This window comes from Phaethon aethereus, assembly GCF_964289735.1.
Source record: "Phaethon aethereus genome assembly, chromosome: 4".
NCBI classification, from domain to species: Eukaryota; Metazoa; Chordata; class Aves; order Phaethontiformes; family Phaethontidae; genus Phaethon; species Phaethon aethereus.
This window is the reverse complement of record NC_138578.1, coordinates 29,960,819-29,987,087: the sequence shown is the minus strand read 5'-3', so window position 1 is coordinate 29,987,087 and position 26,269 is coordinate 29,960,819. Positions and strand designations below refer to the sequence as shown.

The 26,269-nt window shown below is 42.9% G+C and overlaps 1 protein-coding gene across 1 annotated transcript in view; it reads right to left on the bottom strand.

Moving 5' to 3' along the window:
- EMCN (endomucin) overlaps nt 1-26,269 on the bottom strand; it is a gene marked incomplete at both ends in the record, with an annotated part of 54,698 nt that overhangs the window by 2,297 nt on the left and 26,132 nt on the right. The window contains 7 exons of the mRNA XM_081998879.1: nt 863-976; nt 8,327-8,388; nt 9,447-9,471; nt 11,203-11,298; nt 13,010-13,075; nt 14,888-14,895; nt 22,341-22,515. Coding sequence (XP_081855005.1) covers nt 863-976; nt 8,327-8,388; nt 9,447-9,471; nt 11,203-11,298; nt 13,010-13,075; nt 14,888-14,895; nt 22,341-22,515 — 546 coding nt within the window. The remainder of the gene's footprint in view (nt 1-862; nt 977-8,326; nt 8,389-9,446; nt 9,472-11,202; nt 11,299-13,009; nt 13,076-14,887; nt 14,896-22,340; nt 22,516-26,269) is intronic.

Genomic DNA, 26,269 nt, shown 5'->3' with positions numbered 1-26,269 from the left:
TAGTAACACATGGTTTTAGATACAGGGCTGCAGTACGCCTTAGGACTGCACAGAGAGGTGTCTAGAACAATTTTGGAGTCTAGTGGCTCAGCCGTTTGATGTTGTGTTAAATATCCAGCTGCAACACAAAGAGCAGGTTAGTTGCAAGTGGGAAGACATTTTTATTGATCTCAAAGCAGCCTTAACCGACAGAAATTCCGAGACTGCAAAAAACCCAAACTTGCCACTAAACCGTCACCCTCTAAAAACAGTGGATTAGACCTTGCTTCCCAATAGGGAAATGAAAAAAACCCCCAAGAACTTCTGTTTAGTATTTTGTTATTCGACTGAAGAAATTATTTCACACTGAACTGTTTGGCTGATGGAGAAAATACGCAGTGCAGTGGTGGTGCTCAACCAGTCTAGATAGATTACCTGCGTGCTTTGAAGGCTGTCGTCAAGAGACAAAGGGCATAGTTACGCAAAATGTACCAACAAGAGCAAAACTGCTGGACAACAACATCAGTGAAAAATTGGCTTTTCTTGATTCTGGGTTATGCATTTGCGGGAGGATGACACACTTCTCCTCTACTGTTGCACACTAGGAGATGGAAGGTATCAAGAGAGACTTGAACCATCAGCTTCTCACAATAGAATTATACAGCATCTTGCATAAAGGTATTGGTTGATCCAGTTTGACAGGTACTCTGGCAATAGTTTTCTGACGACGGGTTGAAAATTCCTTGTACGTTTGTCTACTTTGAAAACTAAATGAGCAAACCCCCAAAAGAGGGAGATGAAGGGAACTGGGAAAAAAGTATTCGGTGCAGTTAAAAAAGCGCTGTCAACTGCGCAGATGCCAGCGCAACATGACCCCCTTTACCTGTGGTCCTGCCTTGTGACACCTCTCCTGATGGAAGAAGAGCTGTGGGCTCACATAGATTGGCAGAGGGCAGCGAGAAGCCAACCTCATATATATCACGCACTTCTACAAAAACTGAAAGAAATGATGCACAGTTTGAGAAAGAGGCCTTAGGCAGAATATTTGGAAAATGAAATCAGATTGATACCGACATGAAAGTTTTAGCTGACAAGCAAACCCTTCCATTAAGCCTTTCATTCTCCCTCTCATTCTCCAATGTTGCATCTGTTCGTTGATTTTTGTCTGAAATTGGATGGTAAACACAAAGACATAGGCACCATGAAGCCTCTAAACATTACTGTCATATAATACAGACAGATCCGTAGTTACAGCGTCTAACCTATTGCTGCAGGAGGCTGCGGATGCCACAGAGGATAGACGAATTCATGGAAGGAAAAGCCACGGAGAACTATGAAGCCCCTTTGTATGCAACCTCTGACTGAGGACATCTCCAAGCCACAGACCGCTGGAAGGCTAGAGCCGTACTCCTTCCCTGTCCGTTATCCTGCCCTTCACGTCTCGGCTAGCCGCCGTCGGCGACAGGGTTTGAGGCTACGTAGATCCAGGGTCTGAGCAGGTACAGCTGGCTCAGATAGCTTCTTACCTTCAACTTTAAAAGAGAAGGTACTCTAGCAACTGCTGTAATACAGGACCAGCCTTTCATGCTCACAGCCTCCCGTGTGGCACCCCTCAAACACTTCTGCCGGAGCCCCGACTGTCGATTCACCCCAGTAAATCGGCAGCGTAAGCACTGGGCCTGATTCAACATGCACGGCACACATCCTTCTCTAAAATGCAGTCATGCTTAAAAAGGATGAGGGTAAGGAAGATGTAACAGGAAAAATTTTGTATTCGTAACTCCTGATCCTTCAACATAGTTACGTGCATGGGAAGTAGACTGAGTGCGCAGATACTGGGGACTCTGCAAAGTTAAATGTTTAACCAGGAAAGTAATGGTGCCTCAATAAAAATGCAAGGTTTTCTTCCTTTTTTTCAAAAAATTTCAAAATCTCACTTGCTTTATTTGATTTTTCACTCCCACAAATATACTAATTTCTGACTACTAATGTTGCATCCTGATGCCAGTGTATGTGAATAATTATTGGACACATAGCTGAAATTACAGATTGTATAAAATCAATTTTGAAACTCTGAAACAAACGTTTCGTTGTCTCACCTTTGTGGAAGACTATTGTATTAACCTCACTAATTCCCCTCCCTCCCATCTGATTCAGATTCTGAATATATTATTCATAATACACATACACTGCAGAACATGATGATACAAAAGAGAGTTAACAGGTCATAACTCTGTGAGTACAGAAAGTCTTTATAGAATAATAGAATAGTTTGGGTTTGAAGAGACTTTCAAAGGTCATCTAGTCCAACCCCTCTGCCATGAGCAGGGACATCTCCAACTAGATCAGGTTGCTCAAAGACCCATCCAGCCTGACCTGGAATGCTTCCAGGGATGGGGCATCTACCACCTCTCTGAGAAACCTGTTTAGTGTCTCACCACCCTCATTGTAAAAGATTTCTTCCTTATATCTGGTCTAAATATGCCCTCTTCCAGTTTAAAAGTTACTCTTTGTCCTGTTGCAACAGGCCCTGCTAAAAAGCCTGTCCCCATCTTTCTTCTAAGCCCCCTTTAAGTACTGGAAGGCTGCAGTAAGGTCTCCTTGGAGCCTTGTCTTCTCCAGGCTGAACAATCCCAACTCTCTCAGCCTATCCTCACAGGAGAGGTGTTCCATCCCTCTGATCATTTTTGTGTCTTTCCTCTGGACCCGCTACAACAGGTCCACGTCTTTCCTGCACTGAGGGCTCCAAAGCTGGATGCAGGACTCCAGGTGGGGTCTCACTAGAGCAGAGTAAAGGGGCAGAATCACCTCCCTCAACCTGCTGGTCACGGTCTTTTGGATGCAGCCCAGGACACAGTTGGCCTTCTTGGCTGCGAGCGCACATTGCCGGCTCGTGTCCAGCTTTTCATCCACCAGCACCTCCAAGTCCTTCCTGGCAGGGCTGCTCTCCATCCCCTCATCCCCCACCCTGGACTGATACTAGGGGTTGCCCAGGTGCAGGACTGTGCACTTGGCCTTGCTGAACCTCATGAGGTTCACCCAGGCCCACTTCTTGAGCGTGTCCAGGTCCCTCTACACGGCATCTTGTCCCTACGGCATGTCAACCTGGGCAAAGCCCTCTGGCATTATTGGGAAAGCTGGAAGAAAAAGGATATAAAAAATAGCCTTTGACATAAAAGATTGGTTGTACGGCATCTCAGATTACATTGTCTGTAAGAACAAATCAGTTGCACTATTATTTCACTGTAATATCCGCTGCTGAGAAATTGCTCGTAAGTGGCAATCTGGTTTGGAGCAAAAAAATTGAAGCAAGATTTTCGTAAAATATGATTGCAGAAACCTGTTTTTTATAAAAGTATAGAACTACCTCTGCAGACAAAGGAATTTAAATGTCTATCTTTACCATGATGAACTAAAAGAAAGAGGGGTGCATTACAGGTGCTGGAGAACAGCACTGAGCGGGACCCAGCGTGTGGATGCACCGGTGGGTTTTCCTGTGGGCCAGTGGGTCCAACACCTGCAACGCGCTGCAGTGCTCCCCTACCACGCACTTCATCCGAGCCCCTGCACGCTGCTCCTCACCACCGTCAGCAGGACGGAAGGATCTCCGCAGTTCGCCACGACAGAGTGCGCGCCTACGGAAACGTTCAGGTGAAGGACAGGCAGGCAACTGCTGCTGAAATGCCAGCAAAGGGTGGGAGGTGGCTCCCACAACGTCTCAGAACATCTCAGAAAGCTGCAGGCTGGGAAGTTAGCAAACGCTCCACAGACGAAAACATCACCTGACCTCAGTGATCTCTGACTGTAAGAGATGGCTTTAAAAACTCTTGCAAACATGCACTGCTCACAAACTGAAGTAGAAATATAGGAGGCATACGCCATTTAATGTTTTGGATGACAGTTTTGCCCAAAAGTCTCGGCTGGAAGCGTGTGCAGTCAGATCTTTGTGGTGTGAGTAAACACAAACAGAATCCAGCCATGAGCTGCAAAAAGCCGAGAAAGTTTATTCTTCAGTTTCTATGAAGAAAGAAAACACCACTTCAGGGCACTATACAATACAAAATAAAAAAAAAAAAATAGAGTCTCAGAAAACAAGGAAGAGAAGAAAAGGGAAGCAGGAACTTGATCTATCTCCCTGTTGTAAGGGGACCCTTTTCTATGAAGCAGCTTCTAGGTTTTCTACCTGCAGGGAAAAAAATAAGACAGTGAAAGTACAGCTCGTAATAGGAAAAAGCCCTAATGCAGACATGTACCATGGACCTCTCTTTCTCCAGGCACCTTCCACTCCAGGTGCCTCGCGAAAATCTGAGCCACATCAGCTTTGACACATTTAATACCCTTCCAAGCAAATTCAACACAGAACAGACAATACCCCTACATGCCAAGTCAGTCACATCCTACCCTATAATCTCAGAAGAGCACACACTGGTTAGAAAACGTGCCCTAATGAATCGGCTTATGCTTAGGTGCCAGGATCATACCTAACAAGTCTGAAACATTATGTCATCTGCCACGTTCCTGTGAGACTTTATACTGAATATCGAACTGGCGTGCTGCTACTGTAAAGGCCCTTCATGCATTTTATCTGCTCTAGAATGAGTACTGCGGGCAAGGGCCACAAAGGAAAATTATCAAGTCGTTACTCAGGCATCAATATTTTTATCACACATCATTCATCTGTATGGAGTAGCCTTACCCCAATTTCTATTCCTCAACCTTTCTGTTCCTGAAGAATTTCCATCCCTCAACGTTTTTCATGAGTCCTAAAAGGTGATCAATACCTTCGCTGTTTTCCAGTGAAATTGCAAGGACCCTTACAGCAAAAGTTAGGTATGTTTTCAAGATAGGCAATACTTTATCATTAACATCATGGATGATGGTATTGATCTCTTAGTCATCAAGTAAAACACTCCATTTATATTCTCAGGAAATATATCTACCACTGACAAGCTAAACATGCAGTTCTGTGGGCTATATTGAATCCCAAATAAGAAATATTTTTGCAGGTAGATTTTCTAGAGCTCTGTATTGTAGAAGACCATTTATTATCCATAGGAAAAGCCACCCTGAATTTGCCCGTACAGTCAAGATGGAATGGCTGTAGCAAATCCTGTGTTTGCACATTAGTGTAAAATTTCTGAGACTATTCAGTATCATCAGCATTTTTATCCAATTTGAGTTTTCACATAAGAAGCATGTACAGCCACCTATCTTGCATCAGGTGTTCCAGTACACTGACACATGTGCATGAAAAAAATCAAGGTGTTTAGTTTTGTCTGTTTGGTTTTTTTACTTTATATCAATTCTCAACCAGTAGTGCCTTAGAGCTCACAGCCATCAGCAACTCCATCTTTCTAAGACGACTTTAAAAAAATTAGACTATTAAAGCTCAGTTTTACTAAGTGTTCCTGATGATATTGTTCCATTAAAAAACATTACTTTAGTCTAGGCTTAACTGAACACTGTTCTTTTCCTGTATTCTTTCACATTAATTGTAGGTATTTGAAATAACATTCTTGATTAAATTTAATTCAGCTATGCTTCTGATAAAGGAGTCTTTATTTTTTCTTTTAATTTATAGTCAGAACCTAATTTTAGATGTCCTAAAATAGGATCCTTCAGTAGTCCTTATTCCAGTTCAAGGTACATATCCAAGACAGATGGACACATGTGTCTGGACACTCTTTCAACTGACTATGTGCAGCCGGCTTAGTTTTTAGATAAATAAAATAAGGCAAGATTAAACTCACAACACATTTGATCAAGTTATATCATGCACAACACTGACTTTTTCTAGGCTGCCTGCTTGAGCAGTTTATAGGTCATATCCTTATTTCATTTATATATGTGGTTTTTACACATTTTTGAAACAATTATACAATCTCAAAATCTTCTGTTTGGAATAATAAAAGTAAAAATAAAAAACCCACAAACTTAAAGTATACCTATAATTAAGTTTAAATTGAATACATGTCAAAGCAGAACTTCGTCATATGTATGCTTGACCTTAGGCAGCTGAGCACCTTATTGATAGTGAGAAGATGATGTAGGTCTATCTGTAAAGTTAAGGCTGCTCTTAAGAAATTTCTAGTTTTAGTCAACACTAGTTTTGTAGTTTTGTTGGTGCGTACACTCAGAGGTGGCTATAACACACAATTTCTAAATGGTTGAACAATTAATTTACCTTTTAATTGAGCTGGATTTTATCTGTCTAAAAAGGAAAAAGAAGAACACATATAAAGAAGTTTTGCACAGCGCAACTGTTTTCGGTAGTTGTAAGAGACACCACGAGTCAGACATTTCTCAAGTTTCTACCTGTACTGTAAGAAACACTTGCCTTTATAACTGAGCTTTTAATGAAGCAAGTAAATCTTATTCAAATGGGCAGGCATCCTAACATATTCAACAATACCTGTATGAGTGACAAATATTTCCATAAGAAAACAGGCCCTTCTTTCATAGGGCTTTTAATTTAAGAAGTAAAATATCTCTAAAAACCTGGGGAAAAACAGGACTTCAATTTCTGTGAAAGCGTGTTTAATTTTGAAACACATAAAGATGTAAGAATTCAAGAGAAAATGGTAGCTAGTTTAAATATGAATTGTATTAATGAGAAGAGGGCAAGAATCTTGTCTAAGTGGTTATGACTCATACCTTCCAATTATAGCATGCATACATCATACTTCAGTAAAAAAGAATCTCAAGCATCCTCTGGATGGAAGAAATGCAGATACTTGGTGAACAAGTAGCTGATTAACAGGCACCCGGCCTCATCTTGTGAAAAAAACAGTGAGTTTAAATGAGTCTTCTCATTTACCCTGCTGTAAAACACAAATAATTCTGCTGCTGCCAATGGAGTTACCTTATTGTTGAAACTGTTATGAGGGCAGAATCAATCAAAAAATGTCTATAAAGTCCAGTTACTGACTTCATTTAACTTTCAAAAAAAAAAAATACCATGGCTTTAAAGGTAAACACACACAACTCCATACGCCTTAAAATAAAACTAAAAGTCCACTCCCAAAGACATATAAGGAAAAGGAAAAAAGGAAAAGGAAAAAAAGGAAAAAAGGAAATTCCCAAATCACAAGCTCCGAAGTGCAGTCACGTAAGCGCTAAAGCGTAGTTTGCATTTGCTCAGCAGCAGTGGGACAGAATGATTCAGTCTGCAACGGAGCACGTTCCTCCTCCCCTCTAGCCTGCGAGCGTGCTGCGCTCTGCCCGCGAGGCTGCAGGGACCTTGCACCACTCCTGTTTCTTGCAAAAGCTGCCAGAGTTGCCCCGTGGGTCTTCTGAATTGTGCAAAAGCTTCTGGAAATTGCAGAGAAGGCTGGGAAGTGCCCACTGTGCCTCACCAACAAGCAGAGGATAGATCAAGTGCTGTGTTTCAGAGGACTTCTTGAGAATTTAGAGGAAAGGGGAAAGTAGCTATTGGGCAACCTCTGAAATGTCAGTAGGGGAAACAGATGGCCAGAAACCTTAAAAAAAAATGCTTTTGTGCCTAAAAAAGGATAAAGAGGCTGTTTTTCCTGGAGGACTTCTGCAGATAAGGCAGGAGCAAAGGTGGGTCCTAGGCACCTGAGGAAGCAAACTGCAATGCGTGAAGTGGGGAAGTTTCACCATGAGTAGCTCTACCATGAGAGGTTTCATTTTTCTTGGTTTTTTTTGTTGAATAGCTGGGAATCAGATTAGTCAGAATTTTATTCTGCCTCAGTCTTATTTTGTGCTACTCTGTTTCTTGCAGAACCTATGACTGCATCCATCTCAGCTTACATCGATTAGATTTTGCTTTCTTTTGTGCATGTTATCTATAACGTCTGTTCCTTTAGGTTTTATTACACACATATTTTGCAAGAAATTGGATCAGTAAAGCACAGAGGAATTTGCAATGAGAGTAGGATTTTGAATGCAAAGGGTGGCTGGGCAGAGGGCTGACTGAACACTGCTGACACCAACTCCAACAGAGCCCTGTTTATGTACAGCACCGACTCCCAAACCTTTTGGACCCTGGGATATTACCAGTCCTCAAACTCCCTTGTATGATCAGACCTAGCTGATAAATATAAAGATCACAGTTACTCCTGAACATGCCTAGCTGTAGATCACTTACCATGAATGATGTTAAAAAGTTTTTTCTCCTAAAACAGTCATACTTCCCACTTCCAAAAACCACACAGTGCAGCTGCACTGCAGCTCTACAGGTTCCCAATCTGGGGATTTGTACTGTAGAGGAATTGCTTGCAGTGACTTTGATCTGACAGGAACTGTATGGTTTTGCTATTGGAAATGACATCCCAAAACTGCTCCTCTGCTGTCAGACAGACATACACACAGAAGGAACACTCACCAGTCTCAGGAGAAGTTGTCTTCACAGAAAGAAGTTTGACTCCTTCTTTATCTGACTGGGCCCTGTTGAAGTCAGAAAACATTTAAGCAGTCAGCATGCAGCTCAGCGTGCATGTCGGTCAGCCAAACAAAACTCTAAGATTATGATACTGAGGAGACAGCACCTATGCCAGTCTACACCAGCAGGCATGAAATGGGCTTTGCATGGGATCATGTGTAAGTCTTGGTGGTGGAAAACACCATATACCAATATCTCTGAAAACACCATTCCCTTAAAATACGTAACAAATCAAGTTGCATGACTCCAGGTTCAACCTAGTGTTCTACAGAAGTAGTACATCTAGGGGAGAAGAGGGAGCCATCTTTTTTCTCTGTCAATACAAGGCTTTTAGCCATGTTGAATTGCAAGAAAGACCACTTCAGATGTCCATAGAGTCAGGTCTAGCAAGTAAATCAGCAGCCCAAGTGCTGCTTTTCGTCATACAAAACATAGAGGCCATAGCCAGACTCAGTGGCCTCTAGCATATATCTTCTAATGGATCTTTCTTGGTTTCACTCTCCTGAAACTCCTTATGCCAATACTGTTTTAACTGATCCTCTGCAAATGGAGAGAGAAAATGGGAAAAAGGAAAAGAGAGAAAAGCAGAGAGAAGATGGGAAAGAGGAAAATGAAATAATGGGGGACACAAGAAAAAGAAAGAGAAAAATAATCCAGAATAAAATACATTATAAAGAGAGAAAACATGAACAAAAGAAGGGAGATGGGAAAGGATGGCGGGGGTGGAATGAATGGCGCAAAATTTGAAAAAAAAATAGAAAAAAGACTGAGCCGACTGGCCCTGTGGCACAGCATAAGCTGTTTATCCATTTCAAAAGGATTCCCTGCAAAACAGTTGAGAGCCATCACATTTCTATCCATGCTGGAACGGCTGCTTATCATGCGTACAGGTGTACAATAACTGCAAGCACATCACTTTCAACAGGGTATTTCTCTTTGGGACAGCAACCGCTTACTATGTTTAAACAGAGAAAGATCAAAGAAAATCTCATGCAGAATCTTCTGCATTCACAAGTGCCCCATGATAGATTTCAAAGCAATGAAAAGACAGGATTCAACCTACTGTTCGGTGCCGTTCTCTTGTCTCTCTGGAAGAAGGAACAAAGTTAATATCATTTTGACTGCTGGAATTCAGCTAAGTAAACATTTAGACACAGCTATTGCAGTTGCTAGCAGAAGGCTTAGTTGTGATTTTGCAGTGTTGCATTAAGTACTTTAACACAGTCAACCTGCTTGAACGGTAATTGGTACTTTCCTAGTCCGTCTTCCCAAAAGATAACCATGTCATCTATGCAAAGGGAAGTGATATTGCTCGAATCGATGCTTCTGGAAGCGAGGGAGGACGAGGTGCGAGTGGCACGGGAGCACACCAGAAGCACGTTTTTCCCTGCAGCTCCCACATGCCTGGGTAGCTGGCATGGAGGAGGTGAGCATGCAATGGTTCTCGAGTATATAACAACTAAGCTAAAAGACACAGGGTGAGGGGAGTGAGGGAACAAGCTGCCAGGCTGTACGCTCTGGGGGGTTTAGCATGGCACAACATCTGAGAACAGACGTCATCCCCGCCGATGAGGAAAGGGTTTCTCCCCGACATGAATCATACACGGAGCGTATTTTGTTCTCATGTGCAAGTGCGGGCAGATGGATGGGGCCGAGGGGTTACATTGGGGACATGGAGCCAGTTCTAGCCCGACGGCACTGGGCTCTCCGTCCGCGGGGGAAGCACACTGGGTAGACATGAACAAATCCTGCAGGAAGCACCACAGGTATCAATCTACTGTAGCTTCCAAGTGAATTTGCTAGCACTGTGCCTGCTGGCATGGTGGGGCTGGCAAGGAAATGGTCTTCACCTCATATCTTTACCTCTTGACTCCAAATATTCAGTAATTTCCTAAGCAGGAATCACACCTTGCTCTGTTTATCTGGGTCTGGTTTTCCATGTCATTGGCTAAATTGGTTATGACACACTGTTTGCCTCGGTCTACAGCTTCAGCACCCGGTTGTGATTTTATATAGCCAAGGCCTGGCGATTTCACAGCTGAAGCTCTGTACAGGTCGCCTAACTCATGCCAGCTTGCAGGGAGAGAAAAACCAGTCTGGATTCAGATCTGGGTTTTCACTTAATGGAGAATTACGCTTGCCTGTGGCCCACTCGGACAGCTCTTTGAGACACTTAGCAAATGGAATTTAATGGAACTATACCCTGTTATCTTAAGTATTTCACGGCCAGCCACAAAACAGATACTGTCTTTAGTTGATCTGTCAAAACGACTGTTTCTGAAAACAGTGTGTGCTCAGGGATTTTGTTTCCATGGACGTTATACTGTAACTGGAAAATTTTACTTATATATAATGTATATGTGTGTGTGTATACGTATGTATATATCAGGTATTTCCTAAAGAAAGCATTGATATTTCTTTGCCTGTATTTAGAACAGTGTTAAAATAGATGCAGTGATTTCATTAAACAATATCTCCAAACTTAGTTTTCACTGCATCTTTCTACCTGATTGACTGATTGTGTTAGCACAGCTGTTTGTTAGCTCTTTGTAGCTGCAAAAATGTGAACAAAAAGCTTTACGGCATTATATATTCTCCAAAAATCACAGACAGTGTTGCTCCCTCTGTTCTTCCTACTGTTTTTGAAAACGAAGTGTTACTTTCCTACTTTAGGCAAAACACTTTGAAATACAAGAAGCTTTCCTATCAGACTACTGCAACTTCTATGGTTAAGGTAATCTAAAAAGACCCCAGAGATCTTTTAATAATAAAAAGGACATTGATCTTTTCCCCCTCACAGGAGAAAGCAAACGAAATACCTGGAGTTTTCTTCTGGCACATTCTGTACAAAGCCACCAGTGAGAAGACAGAAAGGGTGATGACTATCAAGGTGATGACGATTGGCAAGATAACGCCTGCAAAAGAGGGAGAACATCGTTTTGCCTGCTGCCCCCGGCTTGCATTGCCTCCGTGTACAGGCACTCGCATGCACGAAAGCGAGAGGCACCTCCAGCTCCCCTTCACCAAACTTCACCGATTTCTCTGGAGTGGGGTAACCTCCCTCTCCCGTTATTCCTCCAGCACCCACTGAGCCTCAGGCTCGCTGCCTTTGTGGAGGGAGGATTTAGGCAGCTCCCTTAGTCCTTAATCCCCACCCTTAGTCCTTCCCTGGCCCCCACACTGCCCTGTGGAGCTGGTTTCACCCATTTTTCTGTAGAAGAGTAAAGGTTTTAGCGGCTGCTACGCTGAGACCACCATAAACTTGATCAAAATATTCACAATTCACCCCAGTGTTGATGGCCCCCAAAGGTTTTGCAAAACAGTCATGTTTCAGGAATAAATTTTTGATACATGCATTTTTTTCCCCTCTTTTTTGAAAACAAGACTCATCTGAAATTCAGCGACCGAAGCGATTATTTCTCTTTTAACATTGTACGCCCAGAAAGACACCAAGGAGTTACATAATTCAGTAACATTCCCCACAGCGCTTACAACCAGGGATAGAAAATGCAAGAACTCCTTTTTAAATGAGGACATTTCTTTCCTTTTATTATTTCCCACCATCTGCCATTTCCTGACAGGTGTTTCCCAGCCAAGAAGCAAAAAGGAAAGAATTATGTAACGAAGAGAAGCTTTCCCGGGGAAATATATAAGCCCAGTTTCTCCCCATTTATCTTTTCTCTGGCAGCGATCGGCCACGTTCAAATTTAGCAGGCGCTCTCTCGCCTGCTGGCCTAAGCCCTGTGTCGGGGAGGCTGCATTCCTGCAGCCGTTCTCAGCATCAGCCATCATACCCGCCCGATATTTAGAAATAGCATCTTTGATGGTTCTTAATGCAATTAATATTTAATATTCATATAGATGTGTGTGTGCATCTATGGAACTAGAGGGAGAACCTGGAGACAAGTTTGCAGTGGAAAAACATCAAACATATTTTGCTAAGCCAGTATTTTGGGTAGGAAATAGCAGATCTGCAGCAACACTCTTGCCCGAGAGATGCATAATATTAAAATAAAAGATTAAGTAACATGCATCATGCAAATATAAAGTGCTTGAAGAGTTTGGAGAAGACTCCCTCCTAGTCCTTCTCTCCCATGACAATATGAACAATATATTAATATAATATATAATATTAATATATTATACATGAATATTATACAAATGTATTTTCCATATGCATCTATTCATATAATATATTAATATATAATATACCAATATATTGTTCATATACTGAATACAATATATTCATGGAGTCATTCAGAACAATATATTCATATAGTATGTACTCATAACAGTATACGAACAACATTTTTGTATGTTTTCTTGTGTCCTCTCCCACAGGGCATGACTTTGTTCACTTTTTTTTCAGTTTTATCACTTTGGCTTCAGTCCTTGGGAATAATTGTGCTGCTCTCCAGTGAGAATGGTGCCAACTTGTTAAGCTCTGTTTCTCTTTGAGAGGAGTTTTATAACAGGCAATTAAAATGGGTTGGTACTAGGGTCTACGTCTGGTAAGGCTAGAAATAAAGCTGCCAGTTTCATTTCTCTGCTGCTCCAATCATTCATCAAAAGCCAAATTGATCAACTGAAAACTCAAAAGCTGGACGATAAGGCAGAAACACTCACTCGAATAGTGGATAGCACCCTCTGGCAATTTCTTGTTTCCAGAACTGCTGCCAGGACTGCCAAAAGCTAGATTTGCAAAAGAAATATTGCCTTTCAGGTTAACATGTAATTGCCAGAACTTCCCAAAAAACTCCCCCCCCAAATTACCCTCCCAAACAACTTCTGTGTCCCCTGGAGCTGTTGGGTACTCCACAGCTATAGCTCTTCTCAATAATACTTAAATAACTTGGCAAGAGGAGTGGAAAAGTTTATCTAGTGTGGCCTAGAAGAAAAACACACTTTGCATGGGTGCAAATCATATGATCGTCTGCTTGTGAACTTACAGGTTAAGAGCTACAAACTCTTCCACTTTCAGGAGGTTAAGGTACTGTTCAACATTAGAAGAGATCTTTTGACAAGCAAATAAACAAGCAAGAGAGTAAAAATTAGACCTGCCTCCAAAAGAAGAAAGACCAAAATTTTTCACTGCTAATTAAAAGTGCTAATAGTAGATGAAGTCTAAAGAGGTGCAATATTAGCAGCTAGCAATTTTCTTGAGAGCTGAGTGTTATAAAGGGATGTGCGGGCTCTCTCTGCCACATTTGGGGGCAGCAATGACTATTGGGAACCTCTGGGTGTTTTTTAGGGCAGGATTTAAAGGAATGCATTTCTACCTTCAGCTGCTAATCTGAATTTGAGTCGGGTATCAACAATCCAAGCTATTTATTACCTTGTTGCATACGGTCTACGGAAAAACAATCACCGCACTTCAAGAGAGAAAAAGACAAAGCAAACGTTGGGGCTTCCCTAGCTACATTATACAGCACGCAGGATTGTCTTCCATGTCGGACGGAGGCTTGAACAGACCTGTGCTTACTGCCACATCACCTGTAGGGATGCACAGAAGAGGGCTCAACTCGACGGGTAGAAACGACAAAATTAATTGGGTCATTAAAACCAATTTCCCAGGGCCATTTTGAGGGCTAGAATACAATTTTGTTCTGCGAAGTCTCTGTATGACAGGTCCATCTTTTCTGCAGATGGATTTTTTACTTTCATGTATAGGCAGTACATGATATGCTAGTTGGCTGGATGAGAGTAACAAACAAGGTTTGTTTGTCCCAACTCTGTAGGGGCTCCATGCTGCACTGATTTTAAAAAATTCGGCCCCCCATTGATAAATGTTTTAGTGATTGTTTTCTCTCCACTATTCTCCTTTTGCCCGTATTCCTATTCTCACGACACACTGGCCTGTTCAGATATGTAAGAGTATGTCGTCTCCTGATGCAAGAGGAGTAAAGCAGAGAACAGCCAGGGGCCAGTTTCCACACAGGTTTGCTGGGTATGCCAGTATACTGGGTTTTCCAGGTAACGAAGAGCTACATGGTCCTACTTAATAATTTCTGTGGATTGACAGTGTAAAGGGAAAGATTTGAGAGCTGTGTTTTCATTTTTGTTCTGCTGTTGTGTAGCTGTGTGAATTTTGGGAAGACTGTTTAGCTTCTCTGTTTCCTTCCTTTCTTTTTTTTTTTTTTTTTTTTCCTTCCCTTTCCCCCTGCTGCTTTCATTTGTCTGGCCAAAGACCGAAACCTCCTGCGGAAAAATGATCAATTACTATCTGCTTGTGTGGTGCCTAAACAATACAGCCACAGCTGAGACATTCTGATGCTATAGTGTAGGAAACAAGCACTGCCTGAGACCCTTATCTCTTCAAGATCACTATGTTTCTTTAAAGCAGAAGTTCTCTCTCCGTGGTGCCTGTCTGCTGAGGGGTGATAATGTAAGGATGGAAACTGTAAGCCATCATCAAGTGACTGAAATAATTCTTATGAATTTGTAATTCTATGTGATTGCTTTAGATTTCCCAAGGAAATACTACTGCCCTTTTCACTGCCTTACCTGATATGCTGCATGATACACAGGGCAAGCAGGCAATTATCACAGCAATGAGTTATCCTGCATACTGACCGAAAATGTCAACAGAAACAAATCACACTGAAAAACTCGAATGTGTATCCCTGCATTTGTGCAGCACCTCCTCAGGAGAAAAACTGAGGATTCAAATTCACTGGTTATTTTCCTAGTTCTCTGTTAAATGACCAAGATGTGAATAATGTAGGAAAGACAAATGCATAGGTTAGCATTTTAACTACTTGAGACCATAAATGAGAAACACAATTGAATTAATAAAATGGATTAAGGAATTAAAACCTTTAACCCAGTTATCCACTTAATTCATTGAAGTTTCTCACAAGCCTGTCTAGTCTACTCATCCTGTCTACTTTCTCTGGATCTGGAAAGTGAATCTGGAAGGTATTTTCCAGCTATGGAACAATCTGGGATCAGAACAACATTTGGAGTAACACATCCATCATGGTAACAGGAGGGACAAATTTTGCTGGCAGCAGCAGCAGGAACTGCAGGGACCAGCGCAGAAGAGATTGTTTCCTGATAAGCCCAGAGAAAGGAAAATAGGCCAATACAGGTGCACAATAAACTCTTGTCTTACTCTGGGACCTGCTGCTTCTAACCACAGGACGAGGAATGAGAGCCACTGACAAGAACAAGCTTCTTGGTAAACTCTCTTTTATATCAATTTCTTACTGCATCACGCAATATGCCAGGCCTGATTTTTTTGTGCCCCCACCCTGTTTTCATTTCAGTATCTGCTAGTTCAACACAGCATTCAGCTGAAATCACAGCGAAGCTGCCCATTGCTGCAACCTGAGCATCACTCCTCTGTTTTTCTGTACTACGCTTCAAGTTCATTCTTCCCCAAGAGCCAACTTGTTGCCTGAACATTTCCTTTCCTCGGGCTGCCCCTCTCTCACCCCATGCCAGCCCTTCTTGCCAGTGTGCACAGAGCTCTTACTTGTTGATGCTGTTGTGGAGCCCACGTGAAGGCCTGCAATAAAACAGAAGGAACAGATGTGTTAATAACTGTTTTAAGGTTAGATGTCCTGAGTCTTCACATCATACAAACCATCAGACTCTAGCAATGTGCTCAGTAACCCCACAAGAAATGCTGACCCAGAAGCGACACGCTGATGCTGTTCCCAAGCCCAGAAAGTCTGAGCTGTGCAGTCTGCAGACATCCCTTATAGATGAGAGCAGGATCCAGAGCACAGCCTACACCGGGTTGTTATTCTGCTTAAGAGAAGAAAATCCTGAATTAATTGATACATTTCTAAAAAATTCCTCCTGCCAAACCCAAGTAAGTCCCTGGGAGGGAATATTTGGCATTTAACTGACAAATACGGGTTTTAATAAAAGAACCTCAAATGCCTAATTGAGACATGTCTTCAAGTGTCACAAAACCCTTTAAAAATGAATCTTCATTAATTATCTTGGTGTTTTTGGCTAGCAGACTGCTGAGCAGCGGGAGTAAGAGGCATTGGTAATGAAGAAGAAATGGACCTTGCAGAGCGCTGTGAACAATGCTTACTGGCCCGCTACTGTCAGCTTCCCCCGGCCACTTCACAAGTTTTTGGTGCAGAACACTAATTTTTTTGTTAGCTTTTTGTTAGTATGCTGCTGCTTTTGTGTGTCTAGACTGCAGCATGCTTGGAAATTACGGCGGCTGTGAATACTTCACATTTGGAGGCTAGCCACAGGCACCCATCGTTCCCACAGTGATTTTTATTATGCTGCATTAAATCTCTTCTGCAAGCGCTAATGGGAAGGAGGGAGTCAAAGGGAGCTGGGCACCTAACTCGTCCATGTCTTTGAGAATATCTACCTGTGTGAACTGGCAGTAAAACCTTTATCCGTTTGTGCAAGACAGACTGTCTCTTGCTAGGGCTGGGTGACTGGCACTCTGTCCATCCAGGGAGGTCTCTCACACTGGATTACTGAAGCTACCATGGAAAAAAAAAAAAAAAAAAAAATCCCTCAGGCACTGTATCCTCAGCAGTCCCCCATTATTTTGAGGTATAAATCACAGCGTTTGGTCACCTTCTTCTATGCTGGAGGTCACCATAAAAGCCCCTTCATTGGGTCTCTTCAGGGTTCACTGCTGCCACAGCATGTGGGGAACGTGGTGCATCTGACCCTGTCTCAAGACCTCCCAGGAAGGATGTGACCCACCAGAACGTCCACCGCGTGCCAGCTGTGCCAGGCTGGGATACTGCAGAGGGAGCGGCGTGAAGGCAGCCGTAACTCCAGGCAGGCACTGAGCCTCTCCCCCGAGTGCCCGGGCTGCAGTGCTCCTGCTCCTGCTCCCCGCTGCGCTTTCTGGGCTGTGGACTGATGCTTTGCACACAGACAGCTCCTACACCAGGGCTCTAACACGAGTGAAATGCATTATTCTACTGCTGTGAACGTACTCTTTGAAAACCAGAATGGCTGCTCTTGTTTTTCCTCCTCTCTACACCCAATTAAAAACATAGATCACTTGAGCCACCGGGGTGCAAATAACTACTTTTGCTAATGATATATGTGACAGAGTTTTATAACTGCATTTTAATCGCAAACGTGCATGAAAAGCATGTTCAGGTTGAAAAGCCAAGTACTTAAAAGTCAGCAGTATGAGCTCTCCTTGAACATACTAAATGTTGTTAATGCTAAGTACTCTGAAGGTATATAGTTATCTCACCCTGGCTTCCTAGGATCCAGAGGAGACTTTTTTCCCTAGGCTTTTTATCATCTCATCAATCCATCTGCAAAAAGCAGTGTCACCTTTCTCAGAGAGGATCTCTGTGGTGATTCATGAAGCAATGTTTATAGCATGTTTGGGCAATATTAATGACAAGAGCCAAGGAAAAGCTTTCAGAGAGTTAAAAACTCGCCTGTCAAAGGAAGTTTGGAATGACACACAGTACAGAATGCAGCAGGACACATACCTGGCATTAAGGAAACATCCAAATGTGATATAATTGCTTGTGACCCAAATACTGCCTTTCCTTCAGCCTATAAGGAGTGGCATCCAACAGAAAAGATAGCATGTGATCACACAAAAATGGCTGAACTAGCAAACGGTAAAGCCCTGTGTGTGCCTGTTCTTGGAGAAAGGCAGACGACCTTGTCAAGTCTTACAAATAGGTCACTTCTCTGTGAAACATCAAGCCTTGTCTCCCAAGCCTGAGGAGAGTTGAGCTTCCCTAAGAACCCCACCCCAAGGTTATAAGATAATTGTACATTTTCCCTTAACTTCACTCTTGCAAAAAAAGTGAACAATCTTGGCTCAAATTAGAGCAAATAAACAGATAGAAAAGGCAGGTCAAGCCCGAAACCGATATCCAGGTTCTCCCCAAAGACTTAAGGTTTGTCAAAGCTGTCCGCAGGTGACATTAGGCTCTGACAACAGGAAGGGTCGGGCACCCTGCGGTTCAGTACCCGCAGGCACAACCAAAGCCCATCCTGCTGTCCCGGCCAGACCTTGTCACTTCAGTAAACCCAGACAGCAGAAATGATCCCAGGTAGGAGACATGACAGCAGCCTCCTTCCCTTCCCTTCCTTCAAGGGCTGTAGGAGCTTCCCGAGCCTTTGTTACTTTTTAAAAACTGCGCACAATAAAACTACAAGCATCTTTCCCAAAGATATCTTACCCAGATGCTGCTAGAGCATGAAAAATCAAATAGGAAAAATCTTGTGCCCTTCTTTCTCTCCCCCCATCTCCAGCATGCAAGCAAGGTGCCAGCTCACCCTCTGTTCAGAGATTGCTCAGCCCTGCCACACACGCAGAGCTGTGCTTATCGGAGCAGTTCAGCCGGTGATTTCAGTCTGCATTTTCTAAATAACCCTCCAGCACCCTTTTTGGTGGCGGGGTCACACGCTGCTGTTCCACAGGAGGAGGAGGCCAGAAGGAAAGGCAGCATTTTGCCTGCCAACATAGTTACTGTAGTTTTTCCAGCTGCCCGTTCAGTGCTTACCACCTCCTTTGGGGCTGCGAGTGAGGGGGCAGAGGCTCTGCATAAATAATCTGGGAAGATTTCCAGATTCACGGTGAAAAGTGAGGCGTGCAACTCTGGCTGTGCTGAGTCCGTGTTGTGCAGCAAGGAGGACAAGGATAAAAAATTTGGCACATGACGGTGGTTTGATTTGAAAATACCTGCCTGAGTCAGTGCAGCGCCGGTTAGAAGCCTGACAGATGGAGAAAGAGACCAATAACCAACCTCTCCCCACTCTGTTCTCCAACGACCACTACCTAAGCAGCCTGGATACCCTGCAGTTTGCTGCTTCTGTTTTTTGGAGGGCAGCCACGTGAAACTGTGTTCACTGGCAAAACAAACGAACAAATTTGGCTGATTACTCAGAGGGGATACCACAATATAAATCAAAGTGAAATTAAGAACTTTAAAAAGCCCTCCTTGCCTTGACCATACTATAGATCTGTAATTGTGTTAACTGAGGTTTTGCTATATTTTCCACCTCCCAGGCACTTTGATTTTTGTGTCTCTCTCTTTAAGAAGCTGCAGATATGGTGGGTAATTTTTACCTAATATCACTATCCAAAGTTCCTACACAGTTTGCATACAGAAAGAGTCAAACCCTCCTTGTCTTACTCATAAGAATTTTTCTAAGGGAGATGCCTCCTGTGAATCAAGTGAGTAGGATTTATAATTGGAGGAGTGCAATAAAGATATCAATAGATGCAGCAGGTTGATTCATCCGCCAGTTTATTATAATAGAACATTTGATCTTACCACCCTGCTGGGTGAGCTCAAGCTCATACTGCCTTATGCATTTTTTGTTGTTTTGGTCACAGAATAAGAAGCTACGATACTTGCAGTTTCTCAGATGTATTTAGACTCTGACTGATGCATTACATCTCCAATTTTTCATTAATTAAACAAAAGGAGAAAATTAAATATTAGCAAGCAGTCCTCTGTGGAGGTGGAGAATGAGTAGGAGGTACATCATACATGACAGCCAAAGTTGTGTGTGTCAATGGCACAAATGCAGGTTGCCCTTTTTGCCAAAAACAGTCCCTATTGCCTTCTCTAGCCTGGGTGAGCACTACGCAGCCTCTCCTCTGTGGCTGGTGGTTTCAACCTCCTTTAATACAGCAATACCATTCTCTGATGTTTCTCCAAGTTCTTTCCTGGGCTCCCCCACTCATTTCAGTTGCTCTCCAGCTCTCTGTGGCACTCCTCCCACACCCTGATCTTTTGATATGGCTGACTGGAAATTTCTCTTCAAAAATGTGCTTTTTTCTTTTTCTGCAGCAAGAAAGGAAATTTTCACCAAAATGGCATTTTAAAAAAATGGAAAATGGTCTCAAAACTAAATATATTCTTTTGCATTGAGGTTAGCCAGCTGAATTATTTTGGCTGAGCATACTAAATAGAAACGTTCTGTTTTGGACCAATTGCACATTAATTTGTCTTCCCCTGAGCTCCCACGCAGAAGCTGTGGCTTGGGTGCCTTCAGCTTGCAAGCTCTGCTATCCCCTACGGGCTGCAGTACCAGCCCCATTGTGCATATCCGCCTCTGCCCTGTTGAACAAAAGGTATCTAGCCCCTATAGAAGCCCCTGAATGTGAAATTTCAAAGAGCTGGGAAGAATATTCTAGTGGAAGTGCGAGAGTCAGCATTTCTTCTAGTCTCAGCACAGAATGAAACAACGGGCTTCACACTTGCATTGCTTTAAAAGTTATTAGGGTGCAGCATACGGCTTCCCTTGGCCCTGCATGATTGCACATAGGAGAAGAAATCTGTTTAGAGGGAACGAAAATATTTTTTCATTAAGTCTTTAACATATACAGAGAATAAGGGAGCAAGGGTGATCTAAAGGTGCACCCATTTGGGATAAGCTACCTAACTCATCAGGGTAAGAAATGGGATTTCTTGCATATTTAAGCTGCAAGAAAGAAGCAAGGAGCTGGTGCTGTGAGAGACAGGAAAGGGGTGAGCGTGGAAATGCCGGTGCAGGAGGAAGTGATTTTGAAATGGCAGTTTTATGGGAACTCAGGGCGGTGGCTATGCCAAGCACCTAGACTGACTCCCCCTGGGTAGATGTGCCCTTTCTTCCTCAGCGAGGCAATTACAGTCCTGGCATCGTGGGCAGTCCCCAAGCTCCAGAAGATTTATTGGTTTTACAGCAAAGTGAGCCAAGTAAGATGAGGACTTTCGCAAACTGACCCAAGAAATGTTGTAAAAGTTTCTGGGCAAATTTTAAATGTAAAATGTAATTTTACAAACACTGTAATAGGTAATTCAATACATGTGATCCGTAGCCAGATATGTATTGCAGTTTCATTTTAACCTGGAGAATTTACCTATGTGAGAGAACCTTTAATTAAAAACATTGTCATTTACTGCTCTATTACAGTGTGCCAATGGTAAGGTGCGTATCTGCCAAAAGACACAAAACCTAACAGGATAATCAAGTAGCTACAGCTCACAATATATGCATTATGGGGCATAGGCTTATTGAAATAATTGCAAAGAATCCTCTCTAAATCAGTGGCCTTCATTTAAAAATGAAAAAAAACCACCCCAAATTCTTTAAAATGCTTATTATCATAATATCTTTTTGTATGCCTCTAAGCATTTCAGTACGTTCTGAGCATATTCTATTACTCCACTTTTATATCCAAACCTGTCCTCTATGGGGGGGGTGGAGGGGTGGAGCGAGGGAGAATCACAGTACACACACATGCTTATCTCCCACAATCCAGAGGTTGTAAAGAGAGTCTTGTATCCCTTGGGGGATGTTAAACATTAATAATAATTAGGATACGCAAACAAAGTCAGTGTCCTTATTGGATATACACACATGTAGCTGAAAGTCAGTATTGAGTGAAGTGAAGGCTCAAGAGACCTTAAGAAAACCTGAATAAGCCTTTTGTCAAAATCTAGGAAAGTTAAGCCAGCTAGCAGCGTACTAAATGATCACTCATATGACCTGCCATCTATGTTCACCACATTGTTGCTTGGTGGATAAATACACCAAAACACACCCAGAAAAACAATAAAATTAGACTGGTGTTGGGAAGGATTAATATCTTTTTGACCCTGCATATGACTCTGTTGTACTTTGAACAATGTCATTTAATTGGTAATATGCATTAACTTGCCCTGCAGATTTATTAACAATTGTAAAAATTATAGCTGTTTTCTCCTTTGTCTCCTTTGCTTTTCAGCCACAAAATTTATCTCAATGACCTCCTCTGGCAGTCAATGCTGCACAATGACCACATACAGCATATATAAAGATTGATATTATCTTTTGTAATTTATATCCTCCTGTAATGACATTGAGTATCACAACTGAATGTTTTGAAGTTCACCCATCACTGATAATAACTTCACAGCTAGATGACATGGACATAGCATACCCTGCATGAATAAGGATGTGGCCCTCACTCCAGGACAATGCACAAGTGAAGAAGAGATTCAAAATTATTTACATCTTTTTAACTGTTTGTATAGGAAAATAGAGTGTATGCTTTCGAGACTTACCTGAGGTTCCAGCAGCAGAAGTGGTTTTTTGTAGAGAGGTTGTAGAAGAAAAAGACCATCCTTCAGTAGGTGAAGCATCCAAACTCCCATTTTGTGCCAATTGTGTTCCACTTTGTTGTGTAGCTGGAATTGAGACAGACATTCAGTAAGATAAACCTGTATAAGTATTGCCTTAGATCCTGGACCACCCCTCAAACGCTCCCACCATCAGAGAACAGACTTTAGGTCAGAAAGCACTACAGCTTCTGGTAACTCCTTGTCAAGCGACGAACCATCCCTACAGAGTTGTTATCACTGGCATAGTGAAGGCATCTTTAAAGCACATCTAGCATCAGAAACAGCCCCACATCTGTGCCAGAAGACAGCCTAGAGCTCTAACTTGGGACCCCAGAATAACTAGACAGCCTTGCACCAAGAGCTACATAAGCAGAAGAGAGAAGCTCATTTACTGCCTTCTATCTTTAACCTTCATTTAAAAAAAAAAAAAGCAAGCTTCAGCCACAGCTGTCACATAATGTGATACTGTAAAAAGTTTTAGGGATTGTAATTAAACGCAGAGTTAATTATTTCATTCTGTGCTGTTAAGGTCTGGGAAATAATATATCCCTGAAAAGTAATGTATGAAAAATTAAACTGTCTTATTTCTGTTCTCACGCAGTCAATAGAGGACCAAGGCCACCTGTGTCGTAAGATTTGCAGCCTAGGGTGAGTCCAAGACAGTGGTGCAGGACACCGCCTGAGCCTGCGGCACTGAAGGTCACCGAATGACAAGAAAGAATTTAAGCTCTTCCAGCACAGCTGATAATTCCTACGTCTATGCTCAAACCTCAGCATAACAACAGGCAAGACAGCACCTACTGAATTAAACATAGGGGTGTCCAAGAGTAACCTTATCCTTCCTTCCTGATATAAATCAGAGATGCAGCTGAGCTGTAAACTGTTTTTGGTGCCTCTTTATATGAATTTTCAACACTGGAGCTAAAACAACTTTAAGAAAGCTTTTAGTCAAACGAATGCAGCATCATGCACACACAACACGTGAATGTTGAGGAATGCTTCATCACATGCTTTATTCAGAAACTCTGATTACCAGTTTAGACCCTCAAAGAACCCTTTTTTCAGGAAAAAAACCAAAACACACCCAAAGCTCCCTCTTCTACCACCACACACCTTTAACTTGGCCCTTCCCTTCCCCTTTTGTTTAAGTGCAATACCTTGGACAGGCAAGCTTCAAAATTAATGAGCTAAGAAAGAGTGAGCTGAAGCCACTGGAGCCAGGCGATTCATACAGCTTTGGGAACTGAGAGGAAGTAGACATAGAAGGAAACCATACTGAAAATTACGCTAAACAAGCTTAAATGCCTAACTAAAAGTTTTACCAGAGTTCTAGTGAATGAGAAGCGTAATTTCACTGTCAGCTCCCTCCAGAAACCTCAGCATTGTACACCTTCAATATGCAAGCCTAATCTGCGGTAGAGATGAGTGTAAAAAGCCCCTCTATGGTGTAATGCAAGGATCTGAGAACTTTAATGATTCCTGCACTCTCATCACAGTAGCTTTGAATGAAGCTTTAAAAACTAACTTTTCCCACTTTGGGTTCTTACTGCGGTTGCTTCAGACTAAAATTTTAAATGTTTAATTTTAATCTGAGGTCAATTAAAAAAAAAGGCAGCATAAAACCCAAAGAACCTCCTTCCCTCTGCCGGATGCATGGGCTTGTAATAGTAACAGCAACCATCTTGTGTCTCCCTTATCGTAAGTTAGTAAACGCTTGGATGGGAAAATAAAAAATAAGGCAGAATAACAGTAAGCCTTCGTGCGCAGAGACATTCGAACGCAAATATGCGTTGTGAATGCTGCAAAACAATCAGGTGTGTGGGAGAGACGAGGAGGGAGGCAGCCGGTTGCCTTGTAAACCCTTGTAACCTCACGGAGAGCTGTTTTCCCATGGGGGTCACACGTTCCAGGCATCCTATCGGTCCTGGCAGCAGCCCAGCCCGGGGTGCGCCTCTCGTGTTTGGGAGCTGCGAGAACAGATTGTTCTCGGGAACACGGGCTGCGCGCTGGATACGCCTCGGCGGGGGATCAGGAGGGGAGGGACGACAGCGTTCCCATTTCGTTTGTTTTTAAATTCAGGCTGGATGAGATTCTTCCTGCCACTCGGGGGTAGTACCAGGTATGACTCACGCCTTTACCTAGGGCTTAGCGTGAAGCTTCTTGCATTTATTTCAGCAGACTGCCGAACAGGCTCCCCGCTCCCCGTGTCGAGGGGTGAAGGAGACGGGCTACGGTGCAAAAGTCTGTGTGCCAGTTTTCATCACTTCCCAGATGAAAAACGCAACCTGGCGGGGAAGGTTCCCTTACCCCCACTGTACTACGGTAAGATTAAATCCTAGCAACCCAATTCTCTGCTGACTTGTGGCTTTGAAGCGGCTTTTAAGCAGCATCCAAGCCTTACGCCTAATACACAGCATAGGCTCTACCATCAACACATGTAGCAGATCGAATAGCTTCTGTGCCAAAAGCCTATGGGAATAGAAGCGTCCGTATCCAGCCACGGCAGCACTGACAGCACAGTACGCCTGCTAGAAAGCTGCCTTTTCGGTAGATCCTCATCTCTATGCAAGGTTTAATTTGATCTCAACAGGAGGAGACAGCGCAAGTCCTTACTGCGCTGCCCGCGCTCTGCACGGGAACAGGCGGGGGACTCCGCGCGGGCGCGCAGTGACTCAGTCCTGCTGTCCCCACCGACACATCGCTGCAGTCATTCGTCACGCTCCGGCGCAGCCAGCGGCAGCCAAGACTTCCGCCCGCCTGGCTGGGGGAGGCCCGGGCTCGCAGGAAAGCAGCGCGGCAGAGCAGGGCGGCTGCCGCGGCTGCTGCTGCTGCGAAAGCGCTCACATCATCGGTTAATGGGTTTGTTGTCAGCAGCTGATTATGAGTAAAAATGGTAAAGCAGTGAAGACTGTAAAATAGCTGCTCGAGTGGGGCTGATTGCTGCAGCAGCAGAACTCCCTGGTGGTGATGCAGCTCTCCCTGCTGATATTTTGATAAGATAAATGACAGCGTGTTAACACGTATTTGTCAAAGGGATAATCAACAACAGGGAACCTGAAGCTGCTCTGCAAAGCTGCTGTCAGAGCCCCAGGTATTTCCTTACTCTTTGTGCTCTGAAAACCCTTCATTTGCTTTAACCAGATGAAATTTGACACATATCCTCACTTGATCTTAGCATGATTTTCTACTTAACCTATGTATAATCCACATATATTTTAGCATTTCCCAACAGTACTTTAAATTTTCTTTACAGCAGGCTGTTACCTAACTAGCTTTGACATCATAAGATGCTACAAGTGGCAAATGCTCTACATACACTCTGTGCGCTGCAAAGAATATAGATATTTCTGTGTGTTAAAACCTTACTTCACCAATCGATGAATCAAGGAAGCACCTTTACAGGGCAGAAGAAACTGCACCCAAACCATGTTAAAACGTCAGCATGAGGGCTTTGTAAGATGGAGGACTAAACCTTCTTCCTTGAGCTCGTATCTTTAGCACAAACAGACATAGAGGCCTTGCCCCTGTAATCAATAGCCTGAGAAACTATTTGCATTAATGAATGCATTCATGAAAGCCTTGAAAAATCTTAGTGTACCAAACCCAATGCAACTTCATGCCTGTTTAGAGGAATGGAAATTGGCTGGGGAGGTAACCAAGCAGATCAATGTTTATACCCAGCTTACCATTTTCTGTTAAGCAAAAAAACCCAAGTATTAAAAAATATATATTTTAAAACATCTCTCTGCCTAACATGTCTCAGCAGCCAACTATACTCAGTGTTTACTGAGTTGCATGTGGCTACGACCTGAGGACAATA